At 36.2% G+C, this 21749-nt stretch overlaps 3 protein-coding genes across 5 annotated transcripts; 2 read left to right on the forward strand and 1 right to left on the reverse strand.

The window, feature by feature from the left end:
- The first annotated feature begins 7787 nt into the window (after positions 1-7787).
- On the forward strand, positions 7788-12439 carry LOC120079446. 3 transcript variants are annotated; one of them, XM_039033627.1, is made up of 5 exons: positions 7788-8229; positions 8331-8445; positions 8529-8610; positions 8722-8773; positions 12155-12439. In XM_039033627.1, the coding sequence occupies exons 1-5, from the start codon at positions 7885-7887 to the stop codon at positions 12167-12169; spliced, it is 609 nt and encodes a 202-aa protein (XP_038889555.1). In that variant the 5' UTR covers positions 7788-7884; the 3' UTR covers positions 12170-12439. The 3 variants fall into 3 exon arrangements, with proteins under 3 accessions (XP_038889555.1, XP_038889554.1, XP_038889553.1); XM_039033626.1 differs by lacking the exon at positions 12155-12439 and adding an exon at positions 9488-9716; XM_039033625.1 differs by having other exon boundaries at positions 7789-8229; positions 12151-12439.
- A 2279-nt stretch (positions 12440-14718) lies between these two features.
- LOC120080342 lies at positions 14719-15747 on the forward strand. The gene has a single exon (XM_039034984.1). It carries the CDS (start codon positions 14920-14922, stop codon positions 15460-15462), a length of 543 nt encoding a protein of 180 aa, XP_038890912.1. The 5' UTR covers positions 14719-14919; the 3' UTR covers positions 15463-15747.
- Positions 15743-18815, reverse strand: LOC120080341 (protein WVD2-like 7). Its single transcript, XM_039034983.1, has 8 exons — positions 18533-18815; positions 17839-18429; positions 17025-17666; positions 16873-16931; positions 16662-16737; positions 16495-16560; positions 16305-16409; positions 15743-16178 (listed from the first exon to the last, which is right to left on the reverse strand). Exons 1-8 carry the CDS (start codon positions 18602-18604, stop codon positions 15969-15971), a joined length of 1821 nt encoding a protein of 606 aa, XP_038890911.1. The 5' UTR covers positions 18605-18815; the 3' UTR covers positions 15743-15968.
- Positions 18816-21749: the final 2934 nt, after the last annotated feature.

A 21749-nucleotide genomic window follows, 5' to 3' on the forward strand; every position in this document is an offset into this window, starting at 1 on the left:
GTCCCAATCGGAGGTACAACCCATCTCTACCAAAGCGATATATTAAGGGGCATATTATCCACGTCCATTAAGGTAGTGGCTAGGTTTGCCAAGGCATCCGCTTTCTTGTTCTCCGTACTGGGGACATGTTCCAATGCCACGGTTTCGAACTTCTCCATCAATTGGCGAGCGTAAGTGAAGTAGGGTTTCAAGTCTTCATGTTTCACCTCGTACTGGCATAAGAGTTGATTGATTATCAACTTTGAGTCACCAAAGATTTCTATACAAGCTACTCCAATCTCTAAGGCTATTTGAAGACCAATTATCAAGGCTTGGTATTCAGCGACGTTGTTTGAGCATAACTCGACAAAGTGCGAAGCTATAAGGCAACATGTGCTTTTCTGGCGAAATGAAGACGATACCTGCACCCACACCACTTTTTCATGCCACATCGTCGAAGAACATGACTCATAACCCTGAAGTTTCTGTGAAGAGAACTTCATCATCGGGCAAGTTTTCACTTAACTCCCAATCCGATGGAACTGGGTAATCTGCGAGGAAGTCGGCCAATGTCTGCCCTTTAACTGCCCTTTTGTGGTACATAAACAATATCGTATTGTTGAAGCATGATTGCCCATTTGACTAAACGTCCCGAGATGATCGGCCTGGACAAGACGTACTTGATGGGGTCGAATTTCGCAATTAAATGAACTGTGAAGGCCTGCATGTAGTGCCTTAACTTATCTATGGTAAAGAAGAGTGCGAGGCACATCTTCTCTATAGGGGAATAATTGATCTCGGCTCCATTCAGGGTTCTACTCAAGTAATAGAGAGCACGTTCTTTTCCTTTTTCTCTTTCTTGTGCCAATAATGCCCCTAGTGATCTCTCTTGCGCTGCAATGTATAGTATCAACGACTTGCCCGCTATTGGGGCTCCTAAGATAGAAGGGCTAAGCAGGTACCTCTTTATGTTATCGAAAGCATTCTGACAGGCCTCATCCCATTCGAATTTCTCTCCCTTTCTCATCAGTCTTTGAAAGGGTTGACATCACCCTACCAGGTTAGAAATAAACCTCCAGATGTAGGCTAGACGTCCCTGCAAACTTCTCAACTCATGTAGATTTCTTGGTCTTGGCATGTTTTGGATGGCATCAATCTTGGATTGGTCTATCTCTATCCCTCGATGTCTCACAACGAAGCCCAGAAACTTTCCTGAAGTTAGGCCGAACACGCATTTGAGGGGGTTCATCTTTAACTGGTACTTTCGCAGGCGATCAAACATGGTCCTTAGATCTTTCAAATGGTCCTGTCGTCACTTGGTCTAAACCATAAGGTAATCCACATAAAACTCCACATGTTTGTGCAATATATCGTCAAACACCTTCTGTATGGCACGTTGGTAAGTAGCGCCAACGTTCTTTAACCCGAAGGGCATTACCTTGTAACAATATATCCCTTTTGGGGTTCGAAATGTCGTCATTTCCTTGTCTATGAGAACCATTCGTATCTGGTTATACCCGGAAGATCCATCCATGAAGGATAGAGCCTCATGTCCTGTTATCGCATCGACCATGATCTCTGTGATGGGCAATGAAAAATCGTCTTTCGGGCATGCGCTATTTAGGTCGCGAAAGTCTACGCAAACACGAAGTTGTCCATTCTTTTTTCTAACNTGCCTCAACTTATCTATGGCGAAGAAGAGTGCAAGACATGTCTTCTCTATAGGGGAATAATTGGTCTCGGCTCCATTCAGGGTTCTATTCAAGTAATAGAGAGCGTATTCTTTTCCATTTTGTCTTTCTTGTGCCAACAGTGCCCCCAGTGACCTCTCTTGCGTTGCGATGTATAGTATCAACGGCTTGCCTACTACTGGGGCTCCCAAAACAAGAGGGCTGATCAGATATCTCTTTATGTTATCGAAAGCATTCTGACAGGCCTCGTCCCATTTGAATTTCTCTCCCTTTTTCATCAGTCTTTGAAAGGGTTGACACCGCCCTGCCAGGTTAGAAATAAATCTCTGGATATAGGTCAGACGTCCCTGCAGACTTCTCAGCTCATGTAGATTTCTTGGTCTTGGCATCTTCTGGATGGCATCAATCTTAGATTGGTCTATCTCTATCCCTCGATGTCTCACAACGTAACCCAGAAACTTTCTTGAAGTTACGCCAAACGCGTATTTGAGGGGGTTCATCCTTAACTGGTACTTTCGCAAGCAATCGAACACGATCCTTAGATCCTTCAAATGGTCCTGTCGTCGCTTGGTTTTAGCCATAAGGTCATCGACATAACACTCCACATGTTTGTGCAACATATCATCAAACACTTTCTGCATGGCGCTAAGATAAGTGGCACTAGCGTTCTTCAACCCGAAGGGCATTACCTTGTAACAGTATATCCCTTTTGGGGTTCAAAATGCCGTCATTTCTTCGTCTTCGAGGGCCATCCATATCTGGTTATATCCGGAAGATCCGTCCATGAAGGATAAGGCCTCATGTCCCTTTGTCGCATCGACCATGATTTCTGTGATGGGCAATGGGAAATTGTCTTTAGGATAGGCGGTGTTTAGGTCGCGAAAGTCTACGCAAACACGAAGCTGTCCATTCTTCTTTCTAACGGGGACAATGTTGGCTATCCATGTTGGATATTTAACTTCACGAATGAACCCGACCTCAATCAGCTTATTGACCTCAACCTCAATCTGGGGGATAAGTTTTGGCCGAAAGCATCGTTGAGCCTGTTTAATGGGTCGATACCCCTGTTTGATCGTGAGATGGTGGACTAGTATTTTTGGATCTAGTCCTGACATCTCTTTGTATGACCAGGCGAAAACAACCCTGTATTTGGTGAGCAAACTCATGTATTCGTCCTCTTCCTCTTTCGAGAGGGACACACTGATGAAAGTCGTGCGTGACTATTCTATGGTGCCCAGATTCAACTCTTTTAGCTCGTCCACTGTGGATTGACCACCATCCTCTAGACCTTGCAGAGCGTCCTCCACTTCCTCTTTGGTCATACCCTCTTCGGATTCTTTGGTGATGGTGATGTGGTGGCACGAAGTTTCGCCTTCCTTCTGCTCTAAATTTCCATTATGAGGATTGGTGAAAACGATGTCGCGTCTCTTTACTTTGAACGAGCCTTCACTTGTGTTTAGAGTAACGAAGGTCTTTTTTTTTTTTCATGCGTGAAGGGACGGTACTATGGATTTCTCTATCAATTCTTGCCTTTCCTAATGGTTTCTGGTCCAATGATCCTTCGGCATTTTTAAGGTTGATTCGTCGCCAGATGGATGCTCGGGGTATTGACCCCCTCTTTCCTGTAGTCATTTCGTGGGCGTCAGCAGACTTTTCCCTTCCCTTTTGTCTGACTAGGGACATATTGGTCGAGGGGATCTTCAACCCTCTCGTGCTTTAAGCGATAAAAAATGGGAGTGCGGGGTTTTCCTTCGCTCTCCTTTGGAACTGCGCCTAGTCTTTCGAAGGCTGACGGTCGCACCACCACTGGCGATTGACAGATGATTTCCTTATTTCCTTCATTTGGGCGGAGTTAACCTTCGAAAGACTGAGCATTGAGTAACTCTGAGAATAATATGTGGGCTTCTCCTTTCTGCTTCTGTCATGCTTAATCTTTCAAAGACCAAGGCGCGTGTAGCAGACGATCTAATACGGTCGAAGGCTGAGGCTCTTTGATCTTTGCCCTCCTTTTTTCCTATATCATCAACTTCTTCTGCAGTGATATGATTGTTGTTGGCCACTTTCTCCTTCGCCTTTCTAATATGCGGTCTGGCTCTGACGGCTCATATCTGAGTTCTGCCCTCGACATGGGTATAGTGTGTCCTTCTTGTAAAATCTTCTTTTGAGTCGACAAGAGTTGGGGTTGCTCGTAAATCTTCAAACTCTTGAATTCAGTGTGAGTTGTGAAGTCGTAGCCTGCCTTCGCCAATAACTTGTAAGCCTTGGGATCGAATCCATCTTCAGTTCGCCTCTCGGGTAGCTTTAACTCCATCACTTCCGTCTCCGGCTTGTGGACTTCCTGCTATGTTGTCGGCGTGAGGGGTGTGACGAAACTCTCCTTTAGAATTTCTATGTCGCCGACCTGCAAACCTTTTGAGCATTCCGTAAAAGGTGAATCACCCTTTTTTCATCTCGACAAAGGGACATAATGCAGAATCGGAGGTTTTGAGGCTTTTTCGCCCCTCACCACGGGTGTTTCTCCAATACCGAGGGATATTCTATTCTCTTTTGGGTTGGAGGCTTGTACCTTGCTACCTACCCTTTTCTCTGTGTCTATTGGCGACCTCGACCAGGATCCACCTACTTTCTTTGCCAGCAAGTTCTCTGCTGGCATAGTCTCACCGTCACTCTTTAGGTAAAACTTTGCATCTACGAAGTGAGACTCGACCTCGAAAAACTGATTAGAATCTGCTTCAACCTTCTTAATCCTGTCTTGGTAAAACTTGAAACACTGATGTAGTGTCGATGTAATCACACCATTCCCATGAATCCAAGGGCGTCTCAATAGCAGTTTGTATGTGGTCTTTGAGTCTATCACATGAAACAGCGCATCGACCTTCAGATCGCCAATGAGGAGCTCCAAGCGTATCATGCCTATTGCCATTTGGCTGCCTTGATTGAAACCCTGAATTACTAATTTGTTGTTTGATAGCTCTTCCATGAGTATGCCCAACTGTTTCATAGTCGTCTTAGGTATTATATTGATGGTAGATCCGTATCGATGAGGATTCGACCCACTCTTTGTTCTCGAATGTATCCAGAGATGTACAAAGGCCTATTATGCAATTTGGATCCCAGTAGCAGATCTTCGTCTGAGAAGCCTATGAATGTGCAACACGAGGCATAAGCACATGCTACAGAGGTCGATGCACCAGAGGCGTTGGATTCTAAAAGTGCCTCAATGAGGGTCATCTTAGTTTCTCGTGGGAGTGAAAGCAGATCGTTTATGTTGAATGGTGACGAACCCTTTGGTTCTTCTGTCGACTTTAATGGGCCTAGAATGATATCTTCTTCCTCCCTGATACCAACAGCATGGCATGAGGCAGCCTCTGGTATCTCCTCTGAACCCCAATTGCAGAAGTTCTTCGGGAGGAAATCTGCTAACATCATCTGTCATCTGGGACGAGGAACATCCTCGTCTCTCCCGTCAACAGCCTTGGGCCTCCAAGCCTTTTTTCTACCCTTCCCTTTTTGTGCCTCGTTCCCTCTCTTGTAGCTTCTATGAGAGCGTAGCTCTTTCTGGATAAATTTCAGTCTTTCCTTCTTACGGCACGTCACAAGGATCCAGCCTTCGTTATCGTCATCGTCAGTGTGCCCTCCTCCATTTTGAGGATCTGTAGTTTGGACCTCATGTTGAAACCGCACTATCACAGGTTCGAAGGTCCCAAACTGGACTGAACTCTCCCTTTCTTCATAATATATAATTGGTGTCGCCACGTTTGGAGTCACTGTCATTGCAGCATGATTCGTTTGGACCACCTCATCTAGATCCAGCTCTATTTTCCTCTCACGGGCCAATTTGAGGATCTTCCTTCAGTACAAAACATTTTTCGACTAGATGGCTAACGACCTTGTGATACTTGCAGTAGTTGGGATCATCCATTTTGTCGCCCTGTTCCGGTTGTTTACATTCTGGTAGCTAGATAAGGTGGTTCTCCAGTAGTTACTCAAGCATATCCGCCACGTCAGAGTCGGGGAACAGGTAGACTTTTTTCTGTTGCTCCTTCAAGGTTAGGCGACGTCTTTCGCCTCCTTTGTCTTTCTTTTCTATCTTCTTCTCTTTCCCTTTCAAAGAGAACTTCAACGGGGTTGTATTAATGATCATTGATTTTTTTGTGGTGCCTTTCACAATTTTCTCGACGTCCTTCACCTTCTTTTTGTCTTTCTTCAGTTCGTGGCTCAGAAAGTCCCTCGTTCCTCTGTTGGCGATATTTAACTCCATGTCGTGAACGCGGGTCACCAATTCTTCAAAGGTACGGGGCTTTATTCCTTACAGGATATAGAGGAGTTCCCAGTGCATACCCTGCGTGCACATTTCTATAGCAGATAATTTGTGAGTTGATCTTTGCAATCCAGACTCAGAGCTCTCCATCGGTTGATATGGTCGACGACCGGCTCCCATTTCCTATGTTTGGGATTTGTCAGCTCCATCACGCTGACGGTGCACCTAGTGCTATAGAAGCAATTCAAGAATTCTCTTTCAAGTTGCTCCGAGCTGTTAATCACCTCAGGCTCTAAGTCTGTGTACCAGTCAAAAGCGTTCCCTTTGAGGGTTTTGACGAACTGTTTGACTAGTAGGTCTCCCCTTGTTCCCGCATTCTCGCATGTTTCTACGAAGTGGGCGATGTGTTGCTTTGGGTTACCCTTTCCGTCGAATTGTTGGAACTTTGGGGGTTGATACCCTGCAGGCATTCTCAGATTGTTGATCCTCTGGGTGTATGGCTTGGAGTACATGAAGGAAGTTTGAATCGACCCTCTATATTGAGCTCTTATGGAGGTCATGATCATGTCTTGCAGTTGTTGGACCGACAAAGAGGCCACCGAGGCTGACTGTTGCAGTTGGTTTTCTTGTAGCACGGTCTTCCCCTTGTTAGTTTTTTTTACCGTGGGTGCTTGGCTTGATTCAGTAGCCTCTCGAGACTGCTTTTGTTCTTTCAGGGTAGCAATCTCATGGGCTCGCTCCTCGACGGCTTTCATCAGAAAGTTAATCTTCCTTTCTATTTATGCCATGGCCGCTTTCGCCGTCACATCCGCCATCATGACAGAAATCACATTTGGCGGTGAATCTCTTTCCAGCTTGCTGGAGGCGGAAGTAAAGTTGTCAAACAAGGGGTTTTCCTTGATGACAACCCCACTTTGTGAGGATTCCATCATTTTCCTCAAGATGTTTTGGGCGATGAGGGAGCTCTGCTCTTGCTCCTGCATGACTTCTCTTGAGCGGTCGTGGGTGATAGGTCCCATGTACGAGCCGTTTATGGAGGAAGCTTTGGATGCCATCTTCTTAGGTGCCATTTGGCTTGTTTGGATGTTGAGAGAGAGATGAGAGGTAGAAAGGTCCCACTGGGTGTGCCAATTTATTCATACGAAGCTTTTGGAGAAACGTGTTTCGTGGAGTTGAACTTAAGTTGGTGTTGGTGTTGAAGTTGATTTGTTGCGACGTGGTTCGATCTATAATACTTGATCCTCTGATTCTCTTTCAATTGGGTGAACGTGCTTACCGAACGTTTTTTAAGTAGAAGTCTTGGAAGAGTCTTTGTGTCTTCAAGGGTCTTCTATCTTATAGGAGTGCAGTTTCAGGAGTCTTAGGAGTCTTCTGCTTGTTGATGAATTCTCTCTAGGCTCTCTGAAGGTAGAAAATGCGCCCCAATTCTCTGGTAGGCCTCGTGGGCCTGGGCTTGGTTGGTCCATAGGCCTAGTCCTCGGACCTGATTGGTTGGACTTGAGCCTGATTCGACATTTAGATCAAATTCAGCCTACTTTCGGGCTTATTTAGACTTTAACCCAAATTATAATATCAAATTGGGTCAAATTAATTTTGTCTGATTCAAATGGTCTATGAAACCATGTGGCGTCATCAGAAATTGTCTTCAATTCCAATTCGACTCCGTTCCAAATTTGATGGTTTGGAATTTCTTGACGTAGTAATTTGTGATTGGTTCAAAATTTCTCAACAGTGTTTATAAATTAATTTTAAAAAATAATATACCAAAGGCGCCTCAAAATTTCCAACCATGGGTTTTTTTTTTTTTTTTTTAATTGTTTGTTTGTATAATTTTTAAAAAACATTTTCATATTTTAAACATTGGTGACGAATGCCCGCCGATATTAGTATTTTTGTGGAGCGAAACCGAAATCGACCAGTGGCTGCAGTTCAGGCGAAGAGACTGCGCCACCGATGAACTCCATTCTATCATCTTCATCCCCATCCCCTCCAATTTTCAACCACAAAAAATCTTCTCTTCCAATTCTAATTTCCCATTCATTCACTTCTCCTCCGATTCCCAGAAGCACATCCTATTCCCCTCTTCGCGTCTCATCTTCTTCTTCAGATAATCCGGCCATCACCGTTCCATCTCCGCCCAAAAACGCCTCTCTCGACACCCTCCAATCCGCTTCTCATGTCGTAAGGGACTTTTACCATGGAATCAACCGCCACGACCTCGCCTCCGTTGAACCCCTCATTGCTGAGAATTGCGTTTACGAGGACCTTATCTTTTCTCGCCCTTTCGTCGGTCGCAAGGTACGGTATGCACCCGTTTATCAATTCCTCAGCTCGTAATAACATAACCCCTTTTGCATTTATGCAATATTGATGAAGGTTTTGTGACCCAATTGATGCAGGAAATTCTTCTTTTCTTCAAAAAGTTTAACGATTCCATCAGTAAGGATCTCCAATTTGTTATTGATGATATCTCCACCGAAGACTCATCAGCTCTGGGTGTACTTTGGCATTTAGGTAATTTTTATGTCATGTGTAACATTGAAATATAGAGCATTTGTTTTGGCATTTAGGTGATTATTGTTTGAAATTCATTACAGAATGGAAAGGGAAAGAGTTTCCTTTTAGTAAGGGATGTAGCTTTTATCGCTTGGTTGATGTTGCTGGCAAGAAACAAATAATGTAAGTATTATTTCTATTTTCTTCTTCACCTCGTTGAGATATGCAGTGTTATTTAATAGCTTGTCATGGCCTGCTAATTAAATTGTTTACTTGCCTTGTTTCAATTAACAGATATGCAAGAGACAGCGTAGAGCCTGCATTCAAGCCTGGGGAGATTGCTTTGGTATGTTGATTTTGCTTTCTCTTTCTTTTTGTTTTTCCTTGTTCATAGATGTGGGTGCCCCTCCTAGTACTCTAATCATATTTATACATTGTTTGTATCTCTTAGGAAGCCAAATAATCAAGTAATTTAAACTTTTGATGATGATTTCTATAATATGTCTGGGACAAGACAAGTTGAGACCAAATGTTGTTGGAATTTAGTTCTTATGAACCATTTTTGTCATACATAGAAATCGTCAATTATATCCCCAAAAGTAATGACCTTGAAGTGTAATTGTCTATCTCTATTCATTAACTTGTGCTCTCTAGTTGCCTCAAACTTTAGTGTTTTGGTACATTTATAGGATCCAGAGTATTTGACATGATGTGCTGTCTTTGCTTATAGAAGCAAGCCCTAGCTCGGTTGAAGAAATGGGATTTGATATGGAGCGTTTAACTTTATGAAGTGGTTAAGGGATTTTGTTTGTGGTTTTAGATTACTAGCATCATTACTTCCAGTGCCACAAACTCATGGAGAATATCCAAAGATTTTCATTTAATTTTTTAAAATACTGAGTTTTCTTTTAGTACAATTATTGCGGAGTGGAGGATTGAACTTCCGATCTCTTAGATCGAAGAACATGCCAATACCATTGAGCTAAGCTCACTTTGACGTGAAGATACTGAGTTGTTACAACATTGATTTTATCTTTTTTCCCTTGATTTTGTTTTTCAGATGGTTTCGTTGATGAATAATAAAAGTTGGGCTTCGAATTCTAGCACATAACTAGATCATACAGGACATTGTGAGGCTCTGAGATTTCTAAATTCTAGATAGATGTTCGTTTAAAATGAAATATGAGACTTGTCTAATTGAAATGAGGATCCTTTGTGATTTAACAAATGAGACAGTGCTCTATTTAGTTTCTTGAGTTTTTGAGGTATTGATATTAGCCACGAATAATTAATTTATATCTATTATCATACCATTTAAAAAAATATATATATATATACATATATATTTCTTCTCATTATCCAAGTGACTTCTCTTTTACCATCACTTTTTCCTTTTTCTACCTTCATTCCTTGTACATATTCGAGCTAGGTTGTTGATTAGTAGCTCTCACTAGGATTATGTTACCAGGTCAACTTAATAGCTCTTTGCGGTCCCAAGTAGGATTACGGTCCCAAGTAGGTGTGTGCATCGGTCGGTCGGTGCCAGTTTTGGAAGAAAACCGACCAAGAAAAATACGTGAAATCCGATCAACGGTCGATCAATTTTGTCTCTTTTTTTTTCAAGCAAAGCCAAAGTGAATGAGAATGAAAGATGAATTGATGAAGTGTTATTGTTAGGTTAACATAATTTGCAACTTTTTAAAATTTAAATCAATCATTTTTTATGAAAAATTTAAATCAAGAAGTGGGCTTAGAATTTAGGTAATACAAAAAAGAAAATAATAAATGAATACTAAGGCAATAGGCTTGAGTTTGGGTTGATGGTAGTGGGCTTACTTTTCTATTTATTGTTTAGAAAATAAAAATAAAAATAATATTTATGTCGGTCGGTCGGTTTTCCTTTCTTTTATGAAAAACCAATCGACCGACCTCAATTTGGTCGGTTTCGATCGGTTGATCGATTTTTGGTACTTTTATGCTCACCCCTCCCAAGATTTCTGTAGATGTTAAATTTTGTTTTGCAATGATACCCTCAGCTGCATATCTGACCTGATTTCTAGAATTACAATTCTGCTTAATTGTGTCATAATAACTTCACTTTGGGAGTACAAAGCAACTCGTTTCAATTGGTTTGTACTTTGTTTGTAGTGTTGCTCTTACTCTGTTCATGCTTATGCGCATTTGTGGTAATAACTGGATCCTTGATCTTTGCACTTTCTAAAGCCTTTGCCACATCAATTGCCGAATATGGAATAAAATTCGCTAAATTATAAAAAATACCTCTTGAACTTTGTACTTTGTATTAAAAATATCCTTAAACTTTCAAAAGTTTCAAAATACCCTTGAACTTAAAAAAAAAAAAAAAAGTTCAAAAATGCCCTTGCTGTTAGTTTTGAATGGAAATAGTTAAAAGTTTTGTTTAAAAAAAAATCCTAAACTTTCAAAAGTTTCAAAAAATATCTTCACCGTTAGTATATGAGCAAAAATTGTCCACATCTCGTTTAAAAAATACTTTAAAATTAAAAAAATAAAAATAAAAATACTCATACTGTTAATATGGTGATCAATTTGTTTGAAGTTTTTTAAATTTCGAAATATCCAATTTTAAAACAAATTATACCAATATTCTTATTTTTTTCATATATATATAGATATATTATTTTTTCTCTTAATTTTTCAATTCTTAGCTTACACCAATTTTTCCAGCAAGTTAAATCATAAAATCTCACAAAATTCCAGAGTCAAAATCTCCTCTTAAGACATACCAAAATGATAAATAGTCAAATAAAAAAATGTATTTGATTATTAACACAGATACTAAACTACTAAGGTACAACTTTGTTAAAATATTTAAGTTGTAAAATCCCTTGATGCCTTCTTTATTCTTTTTCTTCTTATTAAAGTTCATATACCTGAATAGAAGTGTACAATTTTATTGATTTATTCATAAATAAATGTTAACAAAAAGCGGAGTATGAGGGTATTGAAGAAGGGATGGGAGAAAAAACATGAAAAATAAAGAAGTAAGAAGGTATTAACAGTCTTTATTGTAAGAGTGTTTTTTTAATTTTTGTAGGGTATTTTTGAAACTTTTTAAAGTTATTTTTGACACAAAACACTAATAGTTTCATTCAAACTAACCATAAGGATATTTTTTTTGGTAGTTTAAGAGTATTTTCAAAAATTTTAAAAGTTTAAGAGTATTTTTTACACAAAGTGCAAAGTTTGGGCCTTTTTTTTTTTTTTTTTTTTTTTTTTTTTTGTAAAATTTAGCCAATAAAATTCTTGGGATTTCATTTGCATGTTGCAGCACATGTGATGTCTGATAAAATATATCAGTTTCTTCCTGTTTCCATTTTTCTATACCTCTTTCAGCTAAAGCCAGAAGCACTAGAGAAATTTCTTTGAACATGCCATGGTCATTTGCATAATTTCTCATCTCATTTGACTTTGAGGCTTCTAGATTTTCAAATACAGGAAATAGACAAATCGGAGTTGGACTTTGATTTGATCAATTCTCTTCTACTTCGTATCATCTTGGTTTGCACTGTTGTGAATACATAAATCACAAGTATACAATGGTTATATATATATATATATATATTTACAGTAATCTCGCTTTATAAATGTTCATGGATGAAAATAGATTTTCAATTTCCTGTTAGAAAGTGTTTGCTGAGTTTTTATGTTTGTCATAATTTGATTCGTTTTCTTCCTCTACAGACAGCCATTAGAGGTGTAACTTGGCTTCTGGAACAATTCCCTCAGCTAGCAGATCGCCTATAATCCCTCTTTCTCTCACCAGGAAGAATTTATTAATCTATAACATCCAATATTATTTAGTATAAATGTATATTTAGCATAAGGTCAAATTGTATAAATTCTTGATTGCTGTATTAGTTTGTTTAAGAGAGAGAATATGATGTCAAGCTTGCAAAGGAGGTGAAATACAGGTTTTCTCCGGATCGTAATTTCATACCATCAATGAAATTGTTTCTTATTCAAGATATAATACTGATACTAAGAGAATGGCCGATTATAATAAATAACTACTTCAGAAACATTTAGTTGTGATTTTTTTTTAAAAAAAAAGGTTATAAGATATTAAACACATGAATTATGAGAATGGAAACTAGAAACTTTGTTATTGTCAGACAGTTGGTATCACCATTTTAGCCCCTCAATTTTGAAAATTGGGTTTAAATGGTCCATTTGCTAATTTGTTACATTAATTAGGTATACTTTTTATTATTTAAATACTACATGTTATTTTAAAATTATATAACAAAAATACCCTTGAACTTTGTCATATGTTTCAAAAATATCCTAATACTTTCAAAAGTTGTAGTATTACCCTTGAGCTTTCATAAATATTTCAAAAATACCCTTTGAGTTAAAATTCATTAGAATTTGGACGAAAATTGGGATGTGAAATGTTGTAGTAGGTGACATAGAACAAAAATTTGAATCACCACATTGTTTTAGGTCATCTCCACGTAGTTCCAAGTCCCAATTTCTATTCAAAATTCTAAAGAATTTATATTCTAAATGTAGTTTTAAAATATTTATAAAAATTAAAGAATAATATTGCAACTTTTGAAAGTATAGGGGTCTTTTTGAAACAAAAAGAAAAGGTTAAGGATATTTATTATAATTTAGTCTTAAAAAAAACATATTTTTCTCTCCTCCCTCCTTTTCTCCCTTCCTCATGACCACCCTTGCTTTTCATCTTGAGGAGAAAAGGATAAACAGAAAAATATATATATATATTTTTTAATTTAAAAATATCATGTGGTATTTAAAATAATAATAAATTGATATAATGTAAAAAATGGAAATGGGACCATTTAAACTTATTTTTTAAAATTAAAGGATTAAAATGATTAAATTGAAATTTTGGGAAACCAAATATACCTATTTGCAAAACCTTATTATTTTGAAAAGAAACTTTCTTGTTTAGTGGTTTTATACGTAAAATGTTAGAAATAAGAAATCTACTGACCCTTTGATGGCTCAACTGGAATTTTTATTTATTTAAGGCTATATTATTAACATTTTTTAAAAATATGAAATTAAACCTAAATTTTCTTTGCATTATTTAAAAATGTAAAATTAAATCCAAGGAGAATTTAATCAAACTTGTTCAATACCAACTTTCACATGTTTTATTTTTCAAATTAGAACTGGTTTGAAATAACTTTTTAAGTGCATTTTTTTTTACGCATTTGTAAAGTCAATCGAGATAGGTCCATACTCCATAGATACATTCATTTTGAGATTTATTTAGTTTTGACATAGCTACATACCTCTATAGATTAATCAACAACACGATTCTTTATAGGATAATGTCATCTTCCATAACACGATACTATCGACTTTTGGATTTTACGATTGTTCTAATTATGCTTTTTGCTTTTAATATTATATATGTTGAAAATTCTTTGAATGTTTCTCTCATTTACCATCATACTCATTTGATTATGGGAAATGACTTAACAAACATCAAACTAGTGTTAGTTGTACGTGAAAGAAAAAAAAAGTTTTATGATGCACTATGAATTATGAAATTATGAAATATGGTTCTTGTTTGCTTTGATACAATGACTCATTATTGTCATTATTGAGTAAAAGAATCAATATGATCTAATTATATATATAATATTCTTAAAATTTTCGAACTTTCTGATTTATAAAACTTAAAAAAAAACCAAAAAAAACAAAAACAGAAACAGAAACAGAAAAACAAAAAAAATCTGTTTATCATCATCATTATTGTTGTTATTTTTTTTATCTTGGAGTAAAAACTCATTTAGACATTTTTTTTCCGTTCATTTACATGTAGAACAAGTGTGTAGATCTACTTGTGGTAAGTTATGTATTGCAACATTTTTTGAAAAAATGATTTCCAGATTAAACAATTAATGAAAAACATATAATAAGTTAATTGAACAAAAACAAAATATTTAAAAGTTCGTTAAAACACTATTTTGGTCTAAATATTTTGAGTTTCATTTCATTTTAGTCTTTTACTTTTCTTGTCCAATTTTAGATCATGTAATTTTAATAAATCTTCTATTTCAATTTAAAGTTAATTTTTATCGAAAATGTTTCCATAATTATAATAACTTTCATGTAAGAAACTACGTAAGTATATTTTCACAGAAAAATTAACTGCATGAATAAATTATAAGATATATTGAAACTATAATATTAAGGAAAATGGTATTAAAATAAAACAAAACTCACATTACACGACTAAAATGGTATTTTAAGGAAAGTTTAAAGAATAAATTTATATTTAAAAAGAAAACCCCAAGTCAACTATCAACAGCTTGGTGAACGCGCATTGTAGGATGAGATAGAATCAAAGTCCTTGCCTCCCAAGCTTCTTTCCTTCATCAAATTCTATTTAACTGTAAACCTTTCCTCTTCTTCCCTTCAAACCTTTCTCTTTCCCTTTTTCTCTCCTCAGCTCAATTTTAGCATTCAAAAATGAAGAGGGAAGGTCGCCAACATGGCATGGTAAGAACCTACCGGATCATCCCTTCCCCATGGAATCCAAGACCCGAAACCCAATTCGTTAACGAGCTTGATTTCCCTCCTACTGCTGGCCTTTTCACAAAGGTCTCATCCAAGCCTACCAACCACTCCAAGTTCACCGGAAAATGCAGCAAGCCCCGTTGCTCTGGCTGCAGGCTACACCCGGTTCAGAAGGCCAAGGATAAAACCAAGGGATCTCATAAGTTCAAGTCACACCATCTCCTCATTGACTACTACTTGCTGGATGACTTTGACGAACGCCCCAGCTTTGTCGATGATGAGGGTGACGACCACTTACTAGAAGAAATAGATATTGAGTTGAGGGATGGAGATATTCATCGCCACGACGACGGTGACGATCAGCCGCAGAAAGTAACAGATTCTGAATTGAAAGTCGAAGATGAAATGAGTTGCTACAGAGTGGAGTTCGTCGTGGATGAAACCATGGAGGGGGATGATAGTTGGTGTTTGATAGAAGAACGACACACAATCTAATGGACCATGGATGAAGCAATTGAAAAGTAACAGACACCTTCCATTCATGGCTGTGTAACTTCTAGCCTCAAAACTTTTATCAATGTGGATATGAATAATGGTTTCAAACTTTACAAAGTGGGTTCTCACTGTAAATCCAGGATCAAAGGGAGACACTTTGAATAGATATCTAACTCTGTTCTTTGGATATCATTTTCATTCAATCTTTCACTGTTTTCTATTTCCCCAATTTCAGATGCTACACTTTGTTGAATTCTGATGAATAAATGATAACTTCATAGGCCATCAAACCAATGTTCTCTACATATACTGATATTTTTATACAGTAGTTCATATCAAACGTGGCTTTGTTACATAAAAATTGACAGATTTACCAGTAGAACAAAATGGATCCACTGTAATTTAGAGGATGTCGAGATCTGGTTACCTCATGAATAAATGGAAATGGCTTCAAGGCTTCAACAGAAGTGAAAGTATTGGGAAGGAATGAATATTCTGCTTGACCTTCACTGCTGAATGTTAGGAGATGTGTTCTCATGAGCTGACATTAAAGTTTGTAATGACCGAGAACGAGCCTTTCCCTGGACATTCTTATTCATGCTTCTGGTGCTTTTAACTGGAGGCACATGGCTAGAATGGGCCATTGTAGCTTCTCCTGTTTTGGGGCTGGTCTTTCTTCCTAGTTTTGGCGATGGGGGATGACACTTGGGAACCTCCTAGGAAAAGAAAGGGACAGAAATATTTACACAAATTCGTTGCCTGTAGTATAATGCTATCAGCATGTAGGATTTTACTCGAGTTTACTCTAAATTATGCCGAATAAGTTGAAAATCCCTTGTTACCTCGTTGTTCTTCTGTGCTTTTCGATCCTTGTAAAAGTTTGGCAGCGGCCTGGCTTTGAAGCAGAAGCTTTGACGCAGTTTAGTTATTTCTGTTTCGGCTTTCTCCTGCAGGAATGTTAGTCTGTTAAGTCGTGACTCACTGTCAATAAGTCGGTTTACAGATTACTAAGTAAAGTTTTTGATGAGATACCTTTAGCTTAGTTTGAAGTTGCACCTTTTTTTGTGACTCATTTGTGTTGAACTTCTCTTCAAGTTTCTGTAAATATTGAGGAGAAACAAATAATCAATTAGAATTTGAACAAACAAAAGTTATTGAATTTGAAAAAGACACATGACAAGTATGCAGCAAAAGCTTGCCTCCTTTCTTCTCGCTGCTCTTTCATCGGTTCTCAAGCTGAAAGGGGTGAATGAAAATGGCGAGTACGATTTGTTTCTGCAATTAATACACAAGAATTTTGGCCAATTATCACCTAGCAAATTGAAAACTAAAAGATAACATGATGAGGCCACTTCAGTTGCAAAACATAGAAGATGAAACTCAAGTAGCAGACATGAGAAAAACTACTACCTTTTCTTTTCTGACCAGGGTGTAGCAGAAGGATGCTTTTGAGACTCATTCTTCATTGCCTGCAGAGTACCAAACATTACAGAAAGATTGAGAAAAAAAAAATCCCATATTTAAAAGATACATTCGTATATAAAAATGAAAGGTGTGGCAACCGTATTCGGTGTCCTAAGAGGAGTTGGACAATCTTTAGCTGGTTTTGAAGTACTGGACCCAGCTCTTGAACGTTCAATCTTTCTCATGACTGTTGAAGTTAACTTGTTGAGTTCTCGAATGGGTGTAAAGTTAACTGCCATCCTAAGAGATTTAGGAGTAGATTTCCTTTTATCTGCCGACTCCATTACATACTTGTTAGCAACTTGTTTTGGAGTGGCATTGTTAGATTTCCTTTTATCTGCAGACTCCATTACATACTGGTTAGCAACTTGTTTTGGAGTGGCATTGTCAGATTTCCTTTTATCTGCAGACTCCATTACATGTTTGTTAGCAACTTGTTTTGGAGTGGCATTGTCAGATTTCCTTTTATCTGCAGACTCCATTGCATATTTGTTGGCAACTTGTTTTGGAGTCGCATTGTTAGATTTCCTTTTATCTACAGACTCCATTACATATTTGTTGGCAACTTGTTTTGGAGTGGCATTGTTGAGACAAGAAGCTGGAGCAATTGGTTTGGCAGGTGTAGATGGGAGGATCTTAGATGATCTGTCAAACAATGAAAGCTTTGAATCCTTTGACGACGAAGTAGCTGCTTTCTTCTTGCTAATGGTGCTCGGTTGCTCCCAAGTCTGGCGGGAACTCTGCAAAAACAACACAAATAGTATCAATATCCATTTCCCAGATTTCGCAAGACTAATTAATACAAAAAGAAAGCAAGTAGCAGTTGAATCCGTTTGAATCCTCCTATTCTTACTTGCCACTGTCATCTACATATTTCCCAATTTGACATGAATGAGAAACAGCTAGCATTACCTTAGGAAGAGATTTTTCCATTTGTGGTGTCCGATTGAACTCATTTTCAGTCAACCCATCATTCAAATCAACCATAACTTTCAACTCAACCTTCTGGGGAACTTCCTCGATCACTTGGTGGGCAACGCCTGAATCACCTCCTTCAACCTCCCTGCTACCAACTCTCTCCTCCCTAAGATCAGAACCGTTGCAACTGTCATCGCCACTGGCAATAGCAACAAAATCTTGCCCAGTTACAACCTCAACCCCATGTTGCTGGACGGCATCAGAGGTCGGCATTGCAGTCCGCAGAGAAGCAGAGCGACCAACATCACTAACATTCTGTTTCGTTTCAGTTTCTTCGGTAGATTTCGAAGAAGAAGCAGCATTTTCTTGCTCGAGCAAGGCCGCAGCTCGCTGAGCAGCAACCTTCTTGTAATGGGCTTCAAAGAAAGCTTTCTTCTGAGCAACAGATCCAGGGCGAGAAAACTTTTCAGCTTCTTCAACATATCGATTGTGGGAAAAAGTAGACCATTTCTCCCAAGCCAAAGACTCCGAAGTGAATCTCCCGAAGGAGACGGACTGGGAAAGAGCATGAATTGGAAGATTACCCTAAAAGAAACAGAGAAAGACAGAGAAGAAATGATTGAAATGGAATGGAATTGAAACAAAATTTGTAGAAAATTACAAAAGGGTATGGTGGGGACTGACTGACCTCCATGGATTCATTGGGAAAACCGGAAGTGTAAGAGAAAGGGTGCTGCATGAGGCAAGTTGAATCTGCCATGGAAGCTCCAAGTGAAAGAAACAAAAACAAAAGGAAGAACCCAAGATGGGGAAATGGTATTGTTGGAGTTGTATTATTGCAAAGGGGGTTTCTGGGTATTATTTTGTCATGTCGGAAAAACTGGAAGCTTTCAAATTTTGAATTTCAAACCAGAGAAAAAGAAGCTCGGGTACAACTTACAACACTAAAAAGCTAAAAAAAAGCAAAAGGAGGAAGATGATTCTCCATTTTTTTTTTTCCTCATTTCATTTCCCTAGTGGGGCCTGCCTACAAATTTTCCATGGAAATATTGATAAAAATAATGGATATTTATGAAAAAATTATAAAATTCAAAATTCAAAAAATAATTTAAATTAGTAAATAAATATTTTATAATTTTTAAATATATTAAAATATTATTATTTATATTAGGTTTACCTTAATGACATTTTGTTATTTATTTTTCATATTTCATGTTTTTTTTTTCTAAGATGCAATAAAAATATCGATTCACCCATCATATCGATGTTAAATCTATGAAAATATAGAAATATAGCTAAATTGACGTAAATTTAATATCATGTTATTTGGTTAAAATACATTTTTCACTTGTAATTTCAATAAATTTTAAATTTAATATTTTAAAATTAATTTTCATCAAATTGGTTACATAATAATAACAATAATATTTTTCAGGTAAGAAAATATAATATGTAAATGAAAGTGTTAATAGATAACACAGAGTTTTTTAAATAATCAATAATAAATTAATAGTAAAATTAAATTTAAAGTTTATTAAAAAGTAAAAATACTAAAATTAAACAAAACTTCATAGTACAAGGAGCAATATGTTATTTTAACCTTGTTTTTCATATTATTGTTTTTAAAGTTTTGATTATTTAACTTGATTAAATTATTAGGTTGGCCCTTGATTTGGGTTTTGTTGGTAGTTTGAAAACTTTTCATTAATAAATGTTTATCTTAATTACTTGAGATGTAATATGTTTGGTTGTATTATTTAAAAATTATATGGCGGATAATCTTAAAAGCTCATTGATATTACTAGATACAAATTAATTAGTTTATGAAACAAAATTTTTAATCTATAATCTTTCTATATATTTTAATCTCTCTCAATAACCATGTTAATTTCATTAATTCCTTTCATCAATCACTTCATAAAGAAAATTTATTCAACTATAGAGGGCCATAAAGTGATGGTTACTCCAATAAATATTAGATGAAAGATTAAAAATACATAGCTTAGAGTAAATTACCATTTAAATAACTTCTTTATGTATTAAGATTCATTAAAATGCTCTTATTTACTTCACGTGTTCATTGACCAAGACAAACAATTTGAATCAAAATTTAGCTAAATAACTTATTACAAAAAATTAAAATAATTAAACTAATTTTGTTTTAGTACAACAAGATAGAAAGGACGATTAAAGGTTGGACTTCTGTTAGAGTCATTTTATTTTCTAAGATAAGGGTAGAATTAAAAAGTAATTTACACTCAAATTATGGAATTGGCTTAGAAGTTTAGAAAATGGAGGAAGATGTTGGGTCCCATTTAGTGAAGAACAATTCAATAGAATACCGGACTTCAACGGCCAGATTTTGTAGGTGAATTTAAATTTAAAGTGGCCTCAACGGCTCAATAAATAAATAAAAAGCTAAATTGGAACTTTTCATATTATTTATCAATTATTATTATTTAGGGTTTACTTTTTTTTTTTTTTTTTATTACAAAGAAAATGTGCAAGAAATAGAATAGAATAGAAACTGCAGAAAGTGAAATTCCTAGATCATGTGGTGTAAAAGCTTCCTTTTTGGAGTGTTTAAACCGATCAACGGCTCAAATGCTTACGTGTAAGAATGTCATTGAAGCATATGTAGAGCTTTTTTTTTTCTCTTTTAAAGTTCAATAATGATAGAGAAAAGATTGAATCGAATTGTAACTTTTGAAACGAAGATTGATGATGTATTTATTAAATTGGACTCTGAATTGGTAAAATATAGTGTAAATCAAGGTTCAAAATATTATTGCAGTTGTCGATTTTATAGAAATATCGATATCGATAGAAATTTCGAGAAACTTTATGAAAATTGATGGAAATTGATGGAATTGTTATAATTAGTTAATGAAACTTTGATTATGACCTAATTAGATTATATTTGACCATTTTTAATCATTATTTCTATAAAGTAAATGTGTGTTTGGAATAAATTTTCAAGTGTTCAATTTAAAAAATAAGTCATTTTGGATAAAATTTGAGTGTTTGACAACCACTCAAAATAATATTTCAAATATATTTTAATTAACTTTTATAAAAAATACATAAATAAAAATGAGTTTTTTTCAAAACATTTTTTTTTCTTAAGTCAATTCAAATGGGCCCTAAGACAATATTTAGAGATATAGTGTAAATATTTGTGTAAATATCGTTGCAAGAGCATAAATTTAAGAAAGAAATAGAAAAATAATTACAAAATAATATCAAATTTTATTTTATTTTTTTAAGACTTTTTTCTTGGAAATGAAAACTTTAGATGGTAAAAGAAGCAAAACTCACACCAATTCAATACTAAGGTGAAATGACATGAAATTTCAATGGAAAAATATTTGAATGAAATTAAAAATATATATATGTTATTTTCATCAATTTTCGTTTCTTAGAAATGAACGATTTAGATGGCAAAAAATAAACTTACATCAGTCCAATTTTGAGATGAAATGATATGAAAAATCAGTAGAAAAATGTTTGAATGAAGTTAAAAATAAATACATGTTATTATTTCTCTCAAATTTGGTTTCTTGAAATTAAAAGCCTTTGATGGTAAAAAATAAAACTTGAATCAATTCAATTTTGAGGTGAAATTGTACATTGATGTGTGAAACTATACAATTCATGTAATCAAGATAAATTTATAAACCTTAAAAAATTTCTATTGAATCTAATTGCTTAAAAAATTTCGAAATTTCAATAGGGAAAATCGAAATTTCTCTCATACTGAAATTTCGATCGAAATTTTAAACTATGACGTAAACATCTTTTTTGAGGAGCTTGTGGAAAAGCAGAGTTGTTCATAGAGCAAGAATTTGCACTTGAAAAACTATCAAGGATGCTATTTTTACCAAGAGAAGTATATTTAAAAGGAA

The sequence above is a fragment of the Benincasa hispida genome, chromosome 6 (assembly GCF_009727055.1).
Source record: "Benincasa hispida cultivar B227 chromosome 6, ASM972705v1, whole genome shotgun sequence".
NCBI classification, from domain to species: Eukaryota; Viridiplantae; Streptophyta; class Magnoliopsida; order Cucurbitales; family Cucurbitaceae; genus Benincasa; species Benincasa hispida.